The sequence below is a fragment of the Meleagris gallopavo genome, chromosome 14 (assembly GCF_000146605.3).
Source record: "Meleagris gallopavo isolate NT-WF06-2002-E0010 breed Aviagen turkey brand Nicholas breeding stock chromosome 14, Turkey_5.1, whole genome shotgun sequence".
Lineage (NCBI taxonomy): Eukaryota > Metazoa > Chordata > Aves > Galliformes > Phasianidae > Meleagris > Meleagris gallopavo.
The window spans coordinates 14,113,490-14,132,216 of NC_015024.2; the positions used below are offsets into that span (position 1 = coordinate 14,113,490).

General features: G+C 45.3%; 2 protein-coding genes across 6 annotated transcripts in view; one reads left to right on the plus strand and one right to left on the minus strand.

Annotated features, from left to right (window-relative positions):
* The window catches only part of SLC25A26 (solute carrier family 25 member 26), an 85,355-nt gene extending 78,494 nt beyond the window's left edge, over positions 1–6,861 (plus strand). For 3 of the 4 annotated variants that reach the window (XM_010718698.3, XM_010718697.3, XM_003210166.4), the window contains one exon: positions 3,720–4,444. In XM_010718698.3, coding sequence (XP_010717000.1) covers positions 3,720–3,816 — 97 coding nt within the window. In that variant the 3' untranslated portion in view covers positions 3,817–4,444. Of the gene's footprint in view, positions 1–3,719; positions 4,445–5,959 lie in introns of those variants that run through there. The other variant, XR_795191.3, reaches the window with a different exon arrangement.
* Positions 6,862–6,912: 51 nt separating this feature from the next.
* The window catches only part of LRIG1 (leucine rich repeats and immunoglobulin like domains 1), a 52,796-nt gene continuing 40,981 nt past the window's right edge, over positions 6,913–18,727 (minus strand). Inside the window, exons 10-18 of one of the 2 annotated variants that reach the window (XM_031555615.1) lie at positions 17,909–17,980; positions 16,573–16,736; positions 15,081–15,401; positions 14,224–14,505; positions 13,278–13,697; positions 11,889–12,011; positions 11,153–11,299; positions 9,813–10,121; positions 6,913–9,686 (exon numbers count right to left, since the gene is read on the minus strand). In XM_031555615.1, the coding sequence (XP_031411475.1) occupies positions 9,454–9,686; positions 9,813–10,121; positions 11,153–11,299; positions 11,889–12,011; positions 13,278–13,697; positions 14,224–14,505; positions 15,081–15,401; positions 16,573–16,736; positions 17,909–17,980 (2,071 nt within the window). In that variant the 3' untranslated portion in view covers positions 6,913–9,453. Of the gene's footprint in view, positions 9,687–9,812; positions 10,122–11,152; positions 11,318–11,888; positions 12,012–13,277; positions 13,698–14,223; positions 14,506–15,080; positions 15,402–16,572; positions 16,737–17,908; positions 17,981–18,727 lie in introns of both variants that reach the window. The other variant, XM_031555614.1, reaches the window with a different exon arrangement.

The window sequence follows — 18,727 nt, forward strand, 5'->3', positions numbered from 1 at the left end:
GCCACAGTTTGATCTCAAGGTGTGTGAATCACATCACCTCCTGAGACAACAGGGATCGCCAGCACAGGAGCTATGTGTCCATTATGGGTGGTCTTCTCTTGGCAGCTTCCTACTGACATTCACAACACTTGCAAGCTGTCCTCTATTCCTTTGTATTTGCTGATCTTACTGAGAAGCAGAATGGAAGCACTCATGGCAAAAAGTGCAGGTTTTCTGAAACAGGCATCATCTTAATCAATCAGAGCAGCTCCAGAGCAGTTCTCCAGCTGCTTTCCTGCTGTCGCCAGGGTGTAGAAATGTTGTTCTAGGCTTTCTTCTAACTGCTATAGGAAGTCTGGGATGATGTCAATTCAATCTCTTAATTTGCCTCACTTTACTCATTCCTGAGAATGAGAGTTGCTTTTCTGACCTTGGAGCGATGCTGTGAAAAACAGTCCTTTGGTAGCATTTGTGGAACATTTTGAGAGCTTTTGAAGAAAGTGTCACAGGCTTATAAATTATTATTAGATTTTAGACACCTGCTTCCTTTATGTTACCCTACCCTGTTTGAGTGCAAGTCACACTGGTTATTGGTCTCTCAAAGTCAATATACGGAATATTCGTCTCAACCTCAGCCAGTAGAGGCTCCTCTGGCCCATGAGGTCCAGCCTGTGCTTCCTTTGCTGGGGTCTGTGTCCCACCTGCCCTGAAAGAGAAGTGAAAGGTTTTTGTGGAAGCTTTACTCGGAGCTTTTCGCTATAATTTTTATAGGCTTGTAATCCTCCTGATGTGGCCAATACTTTTGGGGTGCTGTTCTAACATTTGTAAACTGCTGCTTGAAAGCAGCATGTACATTTTAGCTTTGCAGGAGATAGTTTTCTCTTAACATCTGATCCACGCTCACACGGCTAGTAAAAGTTCAGTCCTCTTTCTACACATGTGGGAAATAATTTGAAACAAATTGCAGGAAGTTCTGGACAGTCACTCCAGGAAGCTGTCCAGCTGTGTACACCACCAGCAACATGGATGGTTGTCTCAGGTTCTCTCTTTGAGGTGTCCATCTGAGGATGCATTTCAGGTCCTCTTGTGCAGCTGATGGAAGCTGACATTGGAGGGCATAACAAGACGGGTTTGGCTGGGGGAAGCTTCCCCTTCCCTCTGCCGAGAGCAGAAAATAAAAATAGATGTTTATGTTCTTTTAAGGCTGTTTCAGCAGTGCCCTTTTCTAAACAACCCCCGATTAAACCCTGCCTAAAGATAGTACCCATGGACTCGGACCAAAGGGAATGCAATTCAATTGAAATCAAAACAATAAGTGATCTAGAGAAAAAGTAAAATGTAAAGTAGGCCAAGCTGTGTCAGCTGCAAGGAAAAGGAAGAAAGTCTTGGGAAAAATAAACGCAGAGGCTGCCATGCCTGCTGCCAATTATAAATCTATTTATCAAAAACAATAAAAACGTCGGGCCTTTTTGGCCAGTTGCAACATGAAATGATTTATGACTTCTCTAATAAATCTTGTATTTGAAGAGGAGGAATTCTGGGGGCAGAAAGATGCATTGCTTATTGCCACCTTATTAAAACCAGAGCGCAGGGCTCAACTTCCTGTTTTGCACCTAGTAAATCCCTCTGCTTCACGCCAAGAAATTTCACATCCCTTTCTGTCCAGAGAGACAGGCCTGCAGAGGAGATAGAGTAGAAATGAGGCAAATGGATCTGTGTGCCCCTTAGGCCCCACCAATGGAGGAATGAACCATTTACATGAATGCAAATTTATCTTTTTTTGAGTGTGTTTCATGCAAGGAGGTGGTGGTGTTTGAAAGCAATGGATGAAGCTTCACTGGTGAGAAAGACAGGTGTTATTTTGACTGATGGGAAAGATCGGGTTAGATGGCTTGTCCCAGTTTGTGCTCACTGGGGGCAGAGCTCTGTTTCTCTGCTTCAGGTCCATGGCTGAGCTTCCAGGTCTGTCAGGATGCAGTGAGGCACGGTGGGCAGCACCAAACCGGTCTCCAGGGTTTGATCTCACAGACGTGGGCCATGTAAGCAGCCCTTGTGCCAGGAGCTTGCTGCTTTCGGTTGTTGAGGTGTGGCCCCAAAATGTAACGTTTGGTGTTGGAACTGTGGGACTGAGGTCTGTTTCTGGGTTAGGAATGCTGAAATGCAGAGCTGCACCCAGATGGAGGGGAGGGCATGTGGTGTGGGTTTAACACACCTGCCAGAAAAAGCCAGGCCTCTTCCTGGAATTTAAATGTTACTCCTGGGTCTTCGAATCGTATGGTTGAGGAGAGCATGATGTATCTTTACCTGAAAGCCCACCGTTATTCTTTGCCAGTCAGTCATGTTTTGTGCTTTTATTGCAGCTATTGAGGCCATCCAGCTGTTGGTGCTGGATTCATTAGTAGCTGGGAGACGTGCTTCAGCAAGGAGGAAAACCCCAGTGGGAACAGAGCAGTGCTACAGGAGGGGCAGGGTCAAAGATGAAATGGTTACAAATAAAAATCTGTGCAGATCCAAATAGATGGCAGAACTGTGCCCATCAGAGGGGTTTCTGGCGGGGCTGCTGGAAAACAAACCATTCATTTCATCAGCTGATGGGGCAGATGTGCCCCAGCAGGGCCCAGCGTGGATCAGCCTGCAGCACAGCTCAGCTCTCCTTGCCCCGGGGGAGCTGTGGGTCTGGGAGGGACAGACCTGTGGTGGCAGGTGAGAAAGAGAAGTTGGGGGTAGCATGTCTAGGGTTCTTGGAAGTGATGGTTAGTAATGCGTGCTGCCAGGAATACAGCTGCTGGGTAACTGGGTTATCTGCTTCTGTTTGGGTACTAGCTGAGTGCTGAATGTGCTGTTCTGTAAATGAATGCCTGCCATTGCTCCTGTAATAAGGGCTGTCTAATTCAGCAGGAGAAAGATGGTGTGTGTCCCGAGAGCAGTGCTGCGCTGTAGGATTTACCCTATCAGTGCTCTGTCCGTGCATGCCTTGTACAAATTACTCTGTTTTAAAGCTGTCATTATGGTAATAGACCAATTGCTGTCTAGTAAAGCCATAAAATGTTTCCATCTGCTTGTGTGCTCCAGGCTCCTTAGCAAAGCTCATTACAGCAAAAACCAGTGTTACTGCAGCCAGAGGTTTCCCAAGCTCAGTGTGAGCAGTGGCACAGGGAGACAGCAGAGCTGCTTGGTTTCCCGGGGGGTTTGCATGCAGTCCTAGCACGGACAGACACCCAGGCATGGAGCAGAGCTGAGGGCAGCAGCATCTCTGTGCAGCCCAGCCCGAGCTGCTTGAGGCCTCCCAACACTCAGCAGAGGAAGGTGGATTGATTTGAGCCTAATGTTTAATCCTTGCTCACAGCAAAGGAAGCCTGTAATCCTCTGGAAGGGAATACTGGCCTATCCTGAAGTTATTAAACCAACTGTTTTGGAGTAATTGGCTTTGCGCGAGTTTCCTGTTAACTTCCAAGAACTGTTGGGATCGGGCACACGAAAACCATCATGGCTGAACACAGGGTTATTCCTGTTCCCTCCCTCCTGGCCCTGTTGCACGTTACTGGGAGTCGTCCGTGCTGCTGTGTCTGTCAGGAGCTCCTGGCGAGAGGCATCCTGACCATGTTGGTGTACCTCTGCTGGGCTGGATGGGGTGGCCTCCCATCTGAGGTGGGGTTTTTTTGGCTTTATTTCCCAAAGCCTTTGCAGCCAACCACGCAGCATCCGCTCAAGCTCTGAAGCCACCTTTTCCTTGCCTCCAGCTTGTTTGCAGGTGTCGTCCCGCGGATGGCAGCCATCAGCCTGGGAGGGTTCATCTTCTTGGGGACCTATGAGAAGACACGCCAGCTGCTGCTCTGAGCTGTGCCTTGTGGAAGAGCCTGCAAAGCTGCTGACCCCGAGGAGGAGTCTGCCCACAAGCGCAGCCTTCTTCCTCCTGCCGCCTCTTGGCTGCGCCCGCAGCAGCTGTCAAGCAGCCTGAACTCCACGTTCACCGTTAACGAAAAGTAAATCCTCAAATAATCCAATTTCCCAAACATGAAATTTTTCCTGCATGGAAAATGAGTGAAGTCATTGTAAGAGTTATGCCAAAAAAAAGTGATGTTTGGGGGGCAAATAGCTCATTACGGTGGCTGTGAAAGGCGTTGCTAGAACTCCTGCAGGGGAAATGTTTTGCAAACCTCCAGCTCGTGGGCTGAGCGGGGAAGCTGAAATAAAGCAAGTGTTCATAATTCGGTGGCACCTGCCTCGTAACACTGGGAGGGTTCTACTGTTTGTGGTAGACTTACAGCCTGCCGCCCTCCAACAGCACTGACAGTATTCCAGGTTGGGAGGGCTCTTTGTAAGAGACAATCATCCATTTGTTTCTGATTTTGAGCCGTGTTTGTGAAAGTTTATATTCCTGTTTATACCTACAGGTGCACAGCAAGCATTCTTGCGTGGTAACCAGTGTGGCGTTATTAATTAGACTCACATTTCTCCAGTAAAAGCGTGGTGGTGTATTATTTTACAGCTGTGCCTCAGCAAAGACCTGCGGTTTGGCCTTTCCTTGGTCTTCCTCCCTCAGTGAAGGAGCAGGGATTGGGAATGGCAGAGCCCAGAGGGGAGCGCACGAGTTGGGGTGGTTCCAAAGCGCTCCTGGGGGCTGCTGGCAGGCAGAGCAATCCTCTGTGTTGGTGTGGTGCTAGGAAGGGGAAGCTGTGGTGGCCCACATGGTGCTGGGACGTGCTTGGTGGAAAAGGCACGATTGGAATTACTAACTTAAAATCAACACCAGAATCGAGTGGCCGGGGGGGTGGGGGGAAATAATTGGCTAAGTTTACTGGGCTACGTGACGCTTGGAAGTTTTTAGACACAGAGGGTGTTTGTGCAGGGAGGCCTGGGCCGGCTGCAGGTTCCCAGCTGCATCAGCACGATGGAGGCTGTTGGGAGACTTTTGTCTCCTCGGGTCACCCTGTGGTGACGTGCAGGGGGCCAGGCTGGGCGGCTGCTGGTCAGTGCTGGGAGGTGGCAGCTGCCTGGCATGCACTGCGGGCACAAAGGCTGGGATGCTCTTCCTGGCCATCTGCTCAACGTTTGTGAGGTAACCAAAGTCAAGTCTGTGATGATGTGTTTCCCTGTGTCCTACGTGTAACGTTTTGGTTGTTCTCCTTAAAGAGGGATGTTTTATTATGCTGTCATCCCGTCACATAGCAATCAGACTTTTCTGAGTCCTAAACTTAGAAAATCATTGGCAGGCAAATAAAATGTGCAGAACAGAGACCGTAATTCCTAAAAATAATCGTCAATTAAAATGGGGAATTGCAACCAAGTCCCGTCTTGGCCGCTTACTTCTCCCAGTTTCCATGGCACAGTGCAGCACTTCGAAGGTTGTCTCCTTTATGAACTTTTATATATAGCAGACTCAGTTTTAGGGACATTGGAGGGTGAGAGATTTATTACATGGTCTTAAAAGCTGCATCGTATTTTCTATTAAAGCTCTTTAAACAGATGAGAGGGTCAGAACTGCTGTTGGGGCATTTAATTACTTGAGCTGAACGTAATCATGCCTCAGTCCCCGCATCCAAATACAGTTTTTTTGTTGTTGTTTAGTATTTACATAATCAGTTCTTGTCATCACCACCTAGAAAAAGTAGCCCAATTTTTAGCAAACTTAACCATGCATGGAATAGGGGGAAACCACTGCAGTTCTGTGACATTAAGGCTGCTTGTCCGTGCTAGTTTGGTAAACAGCAGGAACTGCCTTTGCTCACACTTGCTTTTTATTTTTATTTTTATTTGTTTGTTTATTTTTTTTGCTGAGGTTGAATGGTCAGTGGGTAGAAGGGGAGGTTAAAGCACCTTCTGGCTGCTCGGTGCCCAGGGCTGTCAGCCTGCAGCTCAACACTCCGTGTCCATGTGGGACTGCAGTGACAGCAAATTTAGCTGGAAAAAAACCCCACCACAGCGGTTAGTGAATTGTCATGGGTTTGCCTTACTGAGCTGTTTGCTGTATTTCCACCAGCCTCCAGGCTCGTCCCCTTCCTGTGCCCTGCAGGACCTGCTCTGCACCCAGCACACCGCAGGAAGGACCTGTCCTCGTACAGCAGCAGCAGGCAAGTGGGGAGAGGGGCTGCTCTGCACACAGCAGTGCACTGATCCTGCTGGAAATGACACTTAGTTCTGGGATTACAAGAGAGGAGGACGTGAAAAATACACTTCAGTGTTTTTCCTCTCCTGCCTGTTTGCCTTGAGCTCTTAGATACATTTTGGCAGTTATTTCAGGTTTACTGAAACTTGAAAAATTCATCTTATTCCATTCCTGGGATAATGTTGAATCTCAAGGCATTGGCTTAAAGGGTATTTCTTTCCCATTTTAAAATACTGTAACTCCTACATGTGTTAAGGGAATTATCTGATACTCTCAGAAAAGCTGTGCTGTACTTCAAATTAGCAATTGAATAATATTTTTTAATATACAGAAATTGAATTTAGTTTAAGTGGGAATTCACGCTTATCTCAATCACAAAGTTGCCTCCGTGATTTCTAGACAGGGTGGGGTTTGGGTTTGAGAAAGCCAAAGTTGTTCACAACTGCAGCTGAATCTGGTGCTATCCTGGCCCCATTTTTCTTACATGCTTACACATACACCCCATCTGCTCTGCTTTCAGTGCCAAGATAACAGTACTGCCAGGCACTTCAGCAGTCCATGTATTAGAATTGTGTTTCAAATGAGTTCTTCATTGTATCTTTTAGTACAGCCCCCAACTTCCACCCCATCCCCAGGTCAGACTGCCAAAGTCTCCCACTGCTCAACGGTATCTGAGGTTACATTTGTGGGTCTGACTTCACAAATGGATGTTCTGGCAGTGATTTTGTACCTTCATCAGAGAAAGTCAGAAAAGAGTAAAGCAATGGATCAGAATTTTATTTAGTTTTTAACTGAAACTCCCAAAAGCTCACTCAACAAAAAAGCTGTAATATTATAAATGAACCTTTATTAAAGACACTTCAATGCATTTGTTAGACACTTTAATATCTTACATGTTTTTCAATGTACAACATTGTACCAAATTTTCTAATAAATAAATAACTTTGTACACAAAAGTAATACTTCCTCTTTCACATTGCCTCTTAGAAGCAGCAAATTCACATATTTAGTGGAAGTCAGAACGTTAGGCAGTTATCTTTATTCAGAAACATCATTTTCAAATGTTAATGTGGCAACTATGCTTTGTCTCTGCAATGGTGATGACATTTCTGCCAGCAAAATGAGTCGTCAGTTAAGTCATTCCTGTGTTCCCAGTCCCCCCGTCCTCACTGAGTTGGTTTTGAAGCATACCTTTCCCTTGAGGAAAGGGAAACATATGCTCACACATGCTTGGTTTATGATTTTCTAACATCCATTTCCTTTGCTTGGAACAGACTTGGCACTCAACGTAATTAGCCACCTGTCTCAAAGTGCAAACGTGTCAACAGTCAGAAACTGATACAGACAGGTACCTGGCTAAATTATGCTTTGCTTCATTAAGGTCGGGCTCAGTTGGCTTGTTTACAGCAAAGCTCGCCTTCAGCTGCGATGCAGAAGACGCAGATCCTTCCTTACAGGAGATGTTGGCTTCTCAAGGTAAGGTGGGACTTGACCAACATTAAAATAAATGGGCACGTTGCCATTGCAGGGCAGCATGCAACTTTATTAAAATCCCACAGGTGTGGTAGGTCTCAGACAGATACAAAAGTAATGGATCTGAACCCAAACTGCAGCGTTTCTGCATGTTATGAGCCACAGTCTTAGCAAGATTTCCACTCGATTCTGCTGCAGTGGAACTGGCACTTGTGTTGCTCCTAAGGAAAAAAGTAACAAACCCCCCTAATAAACCTTTCCCCAAAGTAGTCATCACCAGAGTTAGCAACCTTATATTAGCAGAACTCAAATTATAAATAACTGGAAGGGAGTCCTCCATCCACAGGTACCAACACCAACAGAGAGCAGCCTTTCTATGAATAGAAAGCTTCGTACTGAAGTTACAAGTGACAAAGATCTGTTTCACCAAAATGAGCATTTTTTTCCCCCCTCGTTCATGGATGAACTTAAAAGACCACATAAAAATATTTAGGACATTTCCATTTTAACGTGTACTTTCAACCACAGTTTCTCTCCTAAAGGAGAACATTTCTGAACTTGCTACACGAGGCAGCATAATTAACTGGAAGCGGATATTTTCACCGAGAGTCTGGCTGCAAATCAGGGCGATGGTGTTGAACAAGCAAGTGGAATATTGTACTGCAGGAAGAAAGTCAAAGTATCAGATGAATTAAGGGTACAGCTGTCAGAGCAGGACTGAATTTCTGTTGTCACAACAGCTCCATGGTTTTGAACCCCCCTCCAGGATAGACATGTACTGCTTGGTTAGCAAATGTGTTAAAGTGGCAGAGGTGACTCTGCTCCTCGTGCACAGGACAGGCTGCAGCACTGTATGCACCATTCGGGGGCAGTGTCTGCAGTTTGGCTGTCAGTGATGAGTGCTGTACCAGCATATTTGGGCACAGAGTGCCTTCTGCTGTGAAGCTTTTGAGTGGTGCCACGCATGAGACCACCCCACGGTTTACTGCATGAATTATTTATTTTGGGAATGACTGCTCGCTAGTCATGATATCCATTTGGTCTGGTTGTTCTGGGGCTCTGCACTGTTGCTGAATTATTTAGTGCCACTTGTGTGGTCCACTCGAATGTGTCATGGGTAAAATACAAATTCTTATGCAGTTGTGAAAAATAATGGAATTTAAGTTCTTCCACAAACAGGAAAAAATCAGGTTGCTATGTAATTTCTCACTGCTTGTTTTCTTTATTCCTGTAAGCTTCATTTCAAACAGTTGCAGATCTCTGTTTAAATGTGTTAAGTGCAATAAATTTCAGAGGGGAAAGAATTTGTGCTAAGTAACCCAATTGATACTTGATTTAAAGGGACTTCCACTGGAAAGAGGACAATCCCTTTGGAACAGTCTGGCTTTTTAAACTTCTGTTTATGCATTTAAGGCACCAGAATTATTTCTCTCACAAAGTTTAACAGCAACCTGATACTGAAAACAGTATTGCCAAAATTGTAAAATTTCACTCAGTTTTCCATGCACTAAAGATTAAAATAGCCTCTGTAAAAGATATATATATATATATATATATATTTATATATATATTTATATATGAAAACTCTTATGTACAATTGTATCAAATACTTTTCTCTTTACACAATAACTCTTGCATTTATGTGCTTCATATGCAAGTCAACTTTTGAATGCTTCATACTTCACAGGGAAGTTTTAAACTATGTACAAACAGATGACGCTCGAACAGGAGTTTGTTCCCCATACAAGCTTGTTTCTCATACCTCAGCTGTTTTTTTGCCTTTGACAGGTCATCAGTTCAAGATTTGAGGTAGAAGTAAGTAGCCTATATACTCTGTGCAAAAAATAATAATAATAATAGCATTTTTGTTACTTTGCATATGGCAGTCTGTCCTCTCAGTCTGTTGATCTGCTCGAGGGTTTAAACGCATGACTGGAGTCGCACGACTTGGGTGTGAAGCCATTGGCCAGGAGGGCCTGTTTTGCTTCTGCTTCGCTCTGCAGATCCAGTAGTGTTGGGGGAATTTCAGGAAGCACGTTCAGTTGCTTTAGTGACCCTCCTGCCAGTGAAGCTCTCACCAAGTTCAGGTTGTTAAGCTCTGAAGGCTTTGCTCCTGATTGCGAAGAGCCTGCAGAAAAGCAAGGCAGAGTGGTTAGCTGATGCTCAGCCTGCCAGCAGTATGCACAAAACCAACCCTGCTGCTGTCATTCATGCCCTTGAGCCAAGTTAAAAAAGCAAATGGGGAACGGCGTACCATGTTGGTCTGCAAGCAGAGGGCTGGCTGTGCTCACAGCTGTTATTCTGTCGTGGTTGCTGGGGTACAGGGTCCCATCAGCTTCCACCCTCTTGCTGGCAATCCCGTTGCACTGCTGCGGATGAAGAAGGCTGGTGGTGCCTGCACCCCTCTTCCTGCTCCGTTCCTTGCTGCTCAGTGCATTGTGGTAGGAACCATCCAGAGTCTGAAGGCCCTCGGCGTAGTACTCCGACTCGCCGGGATAGATGTGGATGTTCATGCTGTCTGTGCTGCCGCTGCAGTCTGTGCACACAACAGGCAGGCCATAGCCTTTCCAGGAGGAAGAGAAAACAGCAACAAATGCAGATTGAGTGCTGGAATTTGTCAGCACTGAGACACACAAAGCACTTGGGAGAGTGGGAAGCTCGCTTGGTAGATAACATGCACATTTTTTGGTTTACATTCAGGGCTAGCAAAAACTTGTGCTTGTCACAACTCAGCAGCTGTCCTGTCACTAAAGGTAGTTCCAATAAATAGCTGGGTTTTATTTTTTTTTTCTAACTCCAAAGGAGGTTTGATTTCATTTTTAAAAATCAACTACACACTTATTTCCTTTTCCAGACTTTCTAGTCAGGGCAGAAATAGAAACTGGAACTTTCCTATAACCGCTTTAAAATACCAATTTGCCTTTCTTATTTTTGTGCTGCTGCTTTATAGGGATCACTGTCAAATCGTATTGTTATCTCAGGATACTTTATTGCTGTTAGTGGGAACAGCAGAATTCAAAGCAGCAAGATGAAAGGAGGTTCTGAGTTTTGAAAGTTAGTTTCCTGAGTGCACTTGACAGCTTTTCATTATTCTGCTTTACTGTTTCTCCTGGAGAGAGAATTTATCCTAAAAATAGAAAAGTGTAACACCCAAGAAATTGGCAAAGAGAAGCAGCAGGTGCAGTGCCCAAAACAACAGTAAAATTCTGAAAATTCAAATTAAAAAAGAAAAGCTGAGCTTTGAAGATGACAGTGCCTTTAAAGGCCATGAAAAAATTTTAACACCTTCAGTTTGGAAGGGCTCTCTTCATTTTAGGAACAGCTCAAATCAAAACACCCCTCAGCCAGCCGTGAGCAATGGCCAGCATAAGCTTCAGTCCTCCTCCTTCTGATGGGTCCTTGAATTCAAACTATCCAACTTCGAGAGAGGATCAAAGCACGCAGGAGAAAGTAGATTTATTGTGCTCACACCTGAGAAACATTCTGGCCTCTTTTTCTGAAGGTAACAATTTCTCGTCTCACTGCTGTCTGACTCAGAGGGCTTTCTGATCTGTACAAACATGAAATACCTTTCTAGATTAATGAGTTTTGTACCTGTCTTATCTGGAACAAGCATTCCATCAGCCGTGTCTTCAGTTTTCCAAGTGTCTTTATTATAGCCAATGCACAGCTTTGGTTGTCTGCAACCTACAGTGGGAGCTTCAACATCTGGACACCTTCCAGCATCAGTCTGACACATACCTGTAACAAACGAACCATCTGGCTACAGATTACAACCATCTGCCCTCAGCTGAATGACTTGTTAGTCATATTTCTACCCATAAAAGCTGCAAAAGGGAAAAACAGCAATGAAGATAATAGATTCTGTTAAACATTAGCTTAAAATTATAAGTGATGTGTAATCTTAGGAGAATCTTAGTTCAGAACACTTACTTTTCTTTCTTAATGTGCTGTGTTTAAATACTGTAAAACCCCAGCATTTAATTTCTAAGCCTGAAGGCACAGGCAATGCTAATGTACTTTCTAGTAAAGCTTAACTATGGTAACTCCAGTGCCAAAGAACTAATCCAAAATTAGCAAAAAAATACTCGTTATGGCCTGACTGAGCAGTTTTGAAGCTGTCTGCTTAATTAACTCAGCTATAACAGGGGGAGGGTAGCTTTGTAAAGTGAGAGAGAGTCCTCCTTCTCCATAAATGCAGAGGCTGGAGATTACAAGATGGCAAAGATCTATCAGATAACTCGTAACAAGCACAGAAATACTTTATATTTTTTCCATCCTTGCATCCTGTTCAGATGCAGTACTACAGAAGAAATGACCTGGTTCTCACCATTGCTGTCTATGTGTCCATTAGGCTGTTGGTTATCTCCTCTGACGACCACTTCCTGCCGGTCAGAAAGAGTCCCTTGGGAGGACAAGTAGCTCGGCACGTCTGGAGGCACAATAGTCTCATCTAGAGCAATGGGAGAAAGGAAATATGAATTCCTAGGAAAACATAAGGGCTTCTTCTTCTTCTGTTTGTATTGCATCTCAAATCACATTTTCAAGAGGGACTGAGGACCAGATCTATATATACACGGTATTTTCTGTAAGAGCAGTGAATTAGAATTCAGCTGCCTAGAATATCCTAATGCCCCTCAGAAGCCCCACTCCTGATTTTTTCAAAGCCTGAAGCTGTGAGATTTAATGCTGATAAACCATTCTGGATGTTTAGCATTGCCAGGACAAAGTGGAACTGTCTCTTCAGAGCACATAAAAGCTTATCACCTGAAATCCAGCACCTCATTTGATTCATGTCCTCTGTCTCCCAGAGCCATGAAGAGCAGGCTTCTGGAGGGCAGGGATTCTGATTCACTTCAGCAGGCAAAGTCCAAGTCATTTAGCTACCCTTGGCTTTCTCCATCTCGTATCAGGCAGTTTTACTTTCCCTTGCCATGTAAATACCAAGTGAAACTCAAGTACAACCAGGACTGAATGAAAGGGAGACAAAAATCCCACTTAGACATGGCACTGGTGATATGGCATCCAGCATTTCCTACTTAAGTCCACCTCATGCTATATCTAAATCTAACAGTAATACAGGAAGACCACAAATCTGAGAAGAGGGAAGCCTTAAAGTGGTTTTGCCTTACTTCTGTATGGAGACTGTTTAAAGCTGATGGCAAGAGAGTTTCATCCCTGCAAGGTTGTTTCAACACCTTATTATCCCCTTTCAAGACTGGCAGAAAGCAATAAGCACTCCTTCTTCCCCCAGGAAGAGAGGGATGACCCTCATCAGTATGGTTACAACAGCTCTTACGGGCAATATGGAAAAAGGGTTTCCGGCTTTAGAGGCTCATTTTTCTATGTTCAGAACACACAGTCTTTGAAAATACAGATACTCAAGAAGTGAAGACAGGATCTAAGCATCGTGGGCATCATGCTGACTATCTCGAGAGTTAGTTATCATTTACAGTCATGGAAAATTAAAGTTGCAAAACAATAATTGAAACTACTTCTACTTGGAAAAGACCTTTCTGAAGAGCCAGCCAAGGACAGAAATGCAGCTGTAAACATGCAGGCAAAGGGTGGTTCCAGCTGCTGCAGCCAAGAGAACCACTGAGAAAAGCCAACTGCTTTTCCAGTAAGACTGTGGCTACCTGACACGCTGATTTGGCCCCAGAGGGAAGTCTGATAACACAACAGGTTAGGAAAAGCCTCAGCAGGATACTAGAGGTACCTGTGTTGGTCACACTGTACTCCTCGCTCTTCTTTCTGGTTTGGTAGATGATGCAGACCCAGACCAGCGAAGTCAGCACGATGCTACACACCACAGCAATGGTGATGATCCCCACAGTGGTACGGTCCTTTCTACAGCCAAGAGACTGCAAGATGCTCACGTGGCTGTGCGCACGCTCTGTCCCCAGGGTGTTGGACATTTCACAAGTGTATTTCCCAGCATCTTCCAAGACAACATTCCTAACGATGAGGAGCTGGTTGCCAGAGGTGAAGTGATGCCTTTCTGTCACAATCAGGGGCTGGTCGCCTTTCAGCCAGGTAATGCGGGGAGGTGGGCTCCCCGTGGCTTTGCACTGAAGAGCCACAGTCTCACCTACAGACACTACGTGGTCTTCCAGTGGGTGAATCAAAGATGGTGTCTCTGCAGGGGGATAAAGCAGAAATTAATTCGTGGAGATACCATGACAACGTTTTTCTTTTAACAGTATTGAACATAACTCATTTTCTACAAACACTTGGCAGTGCAGTATGTGGCCATGTGCCTATGAGTATGGCAGCTGTGCACCAAACAGATCTAAAAATCATGACCAAAGCAGTCTCTTAACTTGGTGGTGGTAGTGCTCCCAACAAAGAAAAAGCCTAGGCTTTGGGGGCAATGGCTGACACACGTGAATAATCTGGCAAGGTCAGAGAAAGAGAGCACAATTTCCTTTTGAAGTCAATTTCCTAGGTAGGAAATAGCATGGCTACAGGGGCTCCCTGGAACAGAGGAAATGTGACTCGAAGCTCCTTTTTTTTAATTAGCAGGCTTTTTTTCCCTAGCAGAAGAATGAACAAGAACGCAGAGCATGGCCTCTTTGTCACATTTCTGCAACTGCTAAAGAACAATCCCTTCCAGTTCCTGCTTCTAGACCAGTTAGTCTTTCAGGGACTCTCAGGCATCTTACCCAGTACAGTCAGGGTGGCATTTGCAAGCACAGATCCTGCAGAGTTCTGTGCTGTGCAGCTGTAGACACCCATATCTTCTATCTTCACATCCGTAATGAAGAAGACATCATCATCAGGCATGACGTGCATGCGGCGTTCCCGGGCTGCAGGGAAGTCTGTGCCCCCATCTTTCTGCCAGGCAATTTGTGGGGTGGGGTGTCCTTCAGCTGCACACTCCAGCCGTGCCGTTGTCCCTGTCCGGCTGGTGATGTCGTGGGGAGTTTTGATAAATGAGGGCAACACTGATAAAGAAAAAATTGAAAGAAGGATGAGCAATTCCATGGAGAAAACACAATTTTCCAGGCACTTCTAAGTGCCTTCCTTCCTAGGCAGGACATGGACATGATTACTATCTATAGGCAACAGATGACAAGATGCTTTTTTTTATCTACCTTTTACATATCTTTTATCTCCACAGCACATACCTGTCCAGGACACCCCACTCAGGATCATTAGAGCTGGAATCAAAGCTAATTCTCTTCTGTGATTAAGTTGGAAACAAAACCCATTATCCCTCCTGCTTTCAATCACTACACTCTCTTTTCTTTCTATACTTTTTTACTCCCATGGGCAAAGACCCACTGGAACAGCCAAAGACAAGCGAATAAAGCCATTAAAGCAGTGCCTGGCTGGATGGCAGCCATCACAGGCCTGGCATGTGCTCCTCACATGGCATTTCTCAGCATCCCCTGAGAGGCAAGCAGATGGTGTGAAGAGGTTACGAACTTCTCCTGCAAAACCCTCAGGAGTTTACAGGTTTACAGCTGGCCCCAGAAAATTGCTGAGGGAGGGAAGGAGAATTCAGCTTTCTACTCACCATTAACAGTGAGTCGAGCCTTGTTGGAGTAGGTAGAGCCAAAGTGGTTGGTGATGATACACTGGTATCGGCCCTCGTGGGCAAAGGTGACGTGGCGGAGGTGCAGAATGGTGGTGTACTCCATCACCTCACCATCCTTCGCCCGCACGTGGGCAAAGTTCTCAATCTCAGCATTATGCAGCACTTCGTTGTCTTTCTTCCACGCAAACATCATGGGGGAGCTGCTGCTGCTGGCAGCAGAGCACGTGAAACGGATGTCCTTCCCAAGGACGGCCACTGTGGTCTCTGGCTGGATGATGATCTGAGGCTTGGGGAAATCATCTGAGAGGAAACAGAAAGCCCTGTTAGTTCTGGAGTATAGGGGCAGACTGGAACAAGCAAAGAGGTGCAACTAGAAATGAGCAGCATGTTAATGAAAGACACTATTACACTTCCGTCTTTACATCCTCTGCTGTATACACCAGAAAAGCAGCTTGCTCTTGGAAAGTGCCCACCTTTGGGATAATGCACACATACCACACACCTCCAGCTGAGGTTCTTGTTTCTCGGGTTCCTTCTGTTAATCTGAATGAGATAGTCACTTAGAGATGTGAAACCAGAGGATGCCCAGCTCTTTTCACCCATGTAGCTGAACCTCAGAAATACACTAGTCTAAAGAAACTATCCTTCCCTGCACAGCCCATGCACAAAGGAAACAATCCTGAATTTATGACTTAAACTCCAGCACTGCATTAGCAGTGAAGGGTCCTAGGTGGTGGTGGGATGGTGGTGTTGCCCAAAATCTGGATGCATGAGCATCACTTCAGTCTCCTTTGATCATTTATATTTCTTTACTAGGGAAGCTGCAGACATGTGTGCATGCCAGGCGTTCACTAAAGATTCTTTGCAACCTGCAGCTCAGGTGCAGAGTCAACTGCAGAGAGTGAATAGGAGAACACCAGTAGATGCTACTTAGATGAAAAATGATAATAATTCAGGTGTTAGCCAATTGGTTCCTGTCTAATGCCTAAATGGTCCAATAAAAGGAGCTATGATGGGGAGGTTCTCCTTTTTTTTTTTTTTTTAAACCCCTTGTTCTTGTTTGCAAGAAGGAGAAAAGATAAGCAAAGAACACAAAGCCACAGAGCGAGCTCAGAATGCTGCAAGATGAATAACTTTATAGCTGCAGTCTTGGTAATAGCAAGCCAAGGGAACTGTGCAGCTGTGCAGCCCCATTTGGAGCTGGAATGAGCATTAGTCCCTTTTGATTTAATAGCCATGGAGCCCTGTGCAGGACTCACGCGATGCAGGCAATGCGCTGTGCGGTTGTGGTGGGAAATAAATTGTAGCCAATGACAAATTTTCCAAATGCAGGCTTGGGCTTCCTTTGATCCCATTGAATAACAAAACAAAACAGAAACCCTCTCATAATAACATGCTAGTAGTCAAAGAAAATGTTTCCCAAGTGAGTTCTGCCCTTCATACAACCTCAAAACACACAAGCAAGACTTACCACACACGAAACTTTCTGGCAGGACAGCAAAAATGCTTTTGCTCTTTAGCGACTCGGGATGGGCGCAGGTGGCCACCACGAAGGACTGCAGCTCTTTCTCCACTAACCACGGGGGCAGCCATTTCAGCTGGCAGTCACAGAGGAAGCTGTCGCTGTTGATGTGGCTGCAGGGAAACAAAACCAACACAGCCCACTGTGAGTTCTGCATGGAGGGAGGGCTGCAAAGCTCACAGCCCTTTCATGTTAGTCACATTCCTCCTTTCCCTTCAGCAGGAGTGGAAGGAAGAAAAGGACTGCGGGGTTGTCCTCAAAGCACTACCTATGTCACACGTTTAGGTGGCATTTCATCTCCACACAAAACAACCCCTTCCTGTATTCCAGAGACACTCCCTGGTGCCTTATTATTCAGTTTTCAGAGTGGTCCCCAGCAGCACTTATCAGCATTCTAACAGTAACTCAGCACCTTCTGTTAAGAAAAGAGCTATGGGTGCAAACAGAAGTGGAGACTCAGGATTATTTTTTTTTTAATAACACCAGATCAGTCTTTCTCCTCTGTTTTGTTTCAAGAGCCAGCGTAGCAGATAGATAAAGTGGTTAAAGAGACAGTGGGCATGCAACCTGATCTTACTGACCCTGCAGTCACTGTACTCATGTCACTGCTAGCATCAGTTGTCTGGTTCCCATTTTCAAAGTCAGGAAGAAGACCCTGAACTTGCCTGAGTACCAACTAAGTGATTCCTTCTTCCACAGACTGCACTACTCCAGAGTGGTGAGAGTGGATTAAATATTTATGGAGGAGAAAAGGAAACCAGGCAAGACTGGAAACAGTGTCTGATAACAGGGCAGAGCCCCAGCTTGGAGCACAAGCGGCAGCTCTGATGACGCATCTGTATTTTTACACCAGAAGGCTCGATGACAAGTGGATTCAGTTCAAATGGGGCTATCGCTGAAATGTCAGTACAGTACGTGAACCCTAAACATAGGTACTGCAGAGGAGCAGATGGGCAACTGGGAATTAAATCTGTGACAGTGTGAGAAGGAGAGACGGCTAACAGGACCTGGGCTGGACTTCCTGAGTGGAGATGAATCATTACACAGATGCGAACCTGCTGGAATAACCTGTTCTGATGATCTAATTTCACTCACTATTAAATTCAAGATGTTCCTGCGACAGCTACTCGTGTGTAAAAATACCCTACAGAGGAGGACAGCAGGGAGGAGGAAATAAATGGACAGTAATGTGAATAACACCCCATTGGAAACAACGTGCTACTCCTCACGTCCAGGGCAAGAAAGATCCTTGCTCCATCATGGTGCGTGCAGCCCAGTTACTTACAGCTGCCGCAGGCTCTTCATCTTAGCAAAAGCATCTGCTTGGATGGAGCGGATGGCGTTATCTCCAAGGTTCCTGCAGAACACAACCAAGGCAATGTGAACAACAGGATATTATGGCTGTGACAAAATCTCTCCATACCCAAGTGCTGCCTCTAATAAGCAAGTGAGATTTTAGCTCCTGGTGAAGACACTTGCAGCTCGTGGAAATAGGTTTCAAAGCACATTCCTATCAAACAGGTAACACCAAGCAATAGTAAATGAACAAAACATTCCGGAATAAATGACTGAGTCGGTCCCTACCCCACTTTCTCACTACACTTTCTCAGTCTCAGAAACTCCTCAGCCCTCCCAATAACCAAAGATAGTCAGAAATGTCGTTTCCCAGGCCAGATCAACAATGTGCAGAAAGCTAATGCTTGCACTGAACGGCATCTCGCAAAGTCACTTTGAGAGGATACTCAGCAAAGTTTCCAAAAGAACGTATTCTTAACAGCTTCCCTCTCAACTATTGCTAACTGAAAAAATTCAGTTGTCTTCTGAAAAGAGCAGTCTCAGATTTCAGGCTTGCATTTAATAAGTCAAGTGCAAGACAGACCAGTGCCAGCTCTGCTTGCAGAGGAAATCTCCATGCAGCATTGATAAGGGACCCTTTAGCAGGGAAGGTACCCCTGAGTCAGGCAGTCACTACATTCTCAGTGCTCACAACATTTCTTAACGATCAGCAGTCAATGAAACACCGACAGCAAAGTCACAGATACTTTAACGTGTCTTAATTCAGAAAGGAAGCTATTCATGAGTCACTGCTGGAGTCATCAGCTTT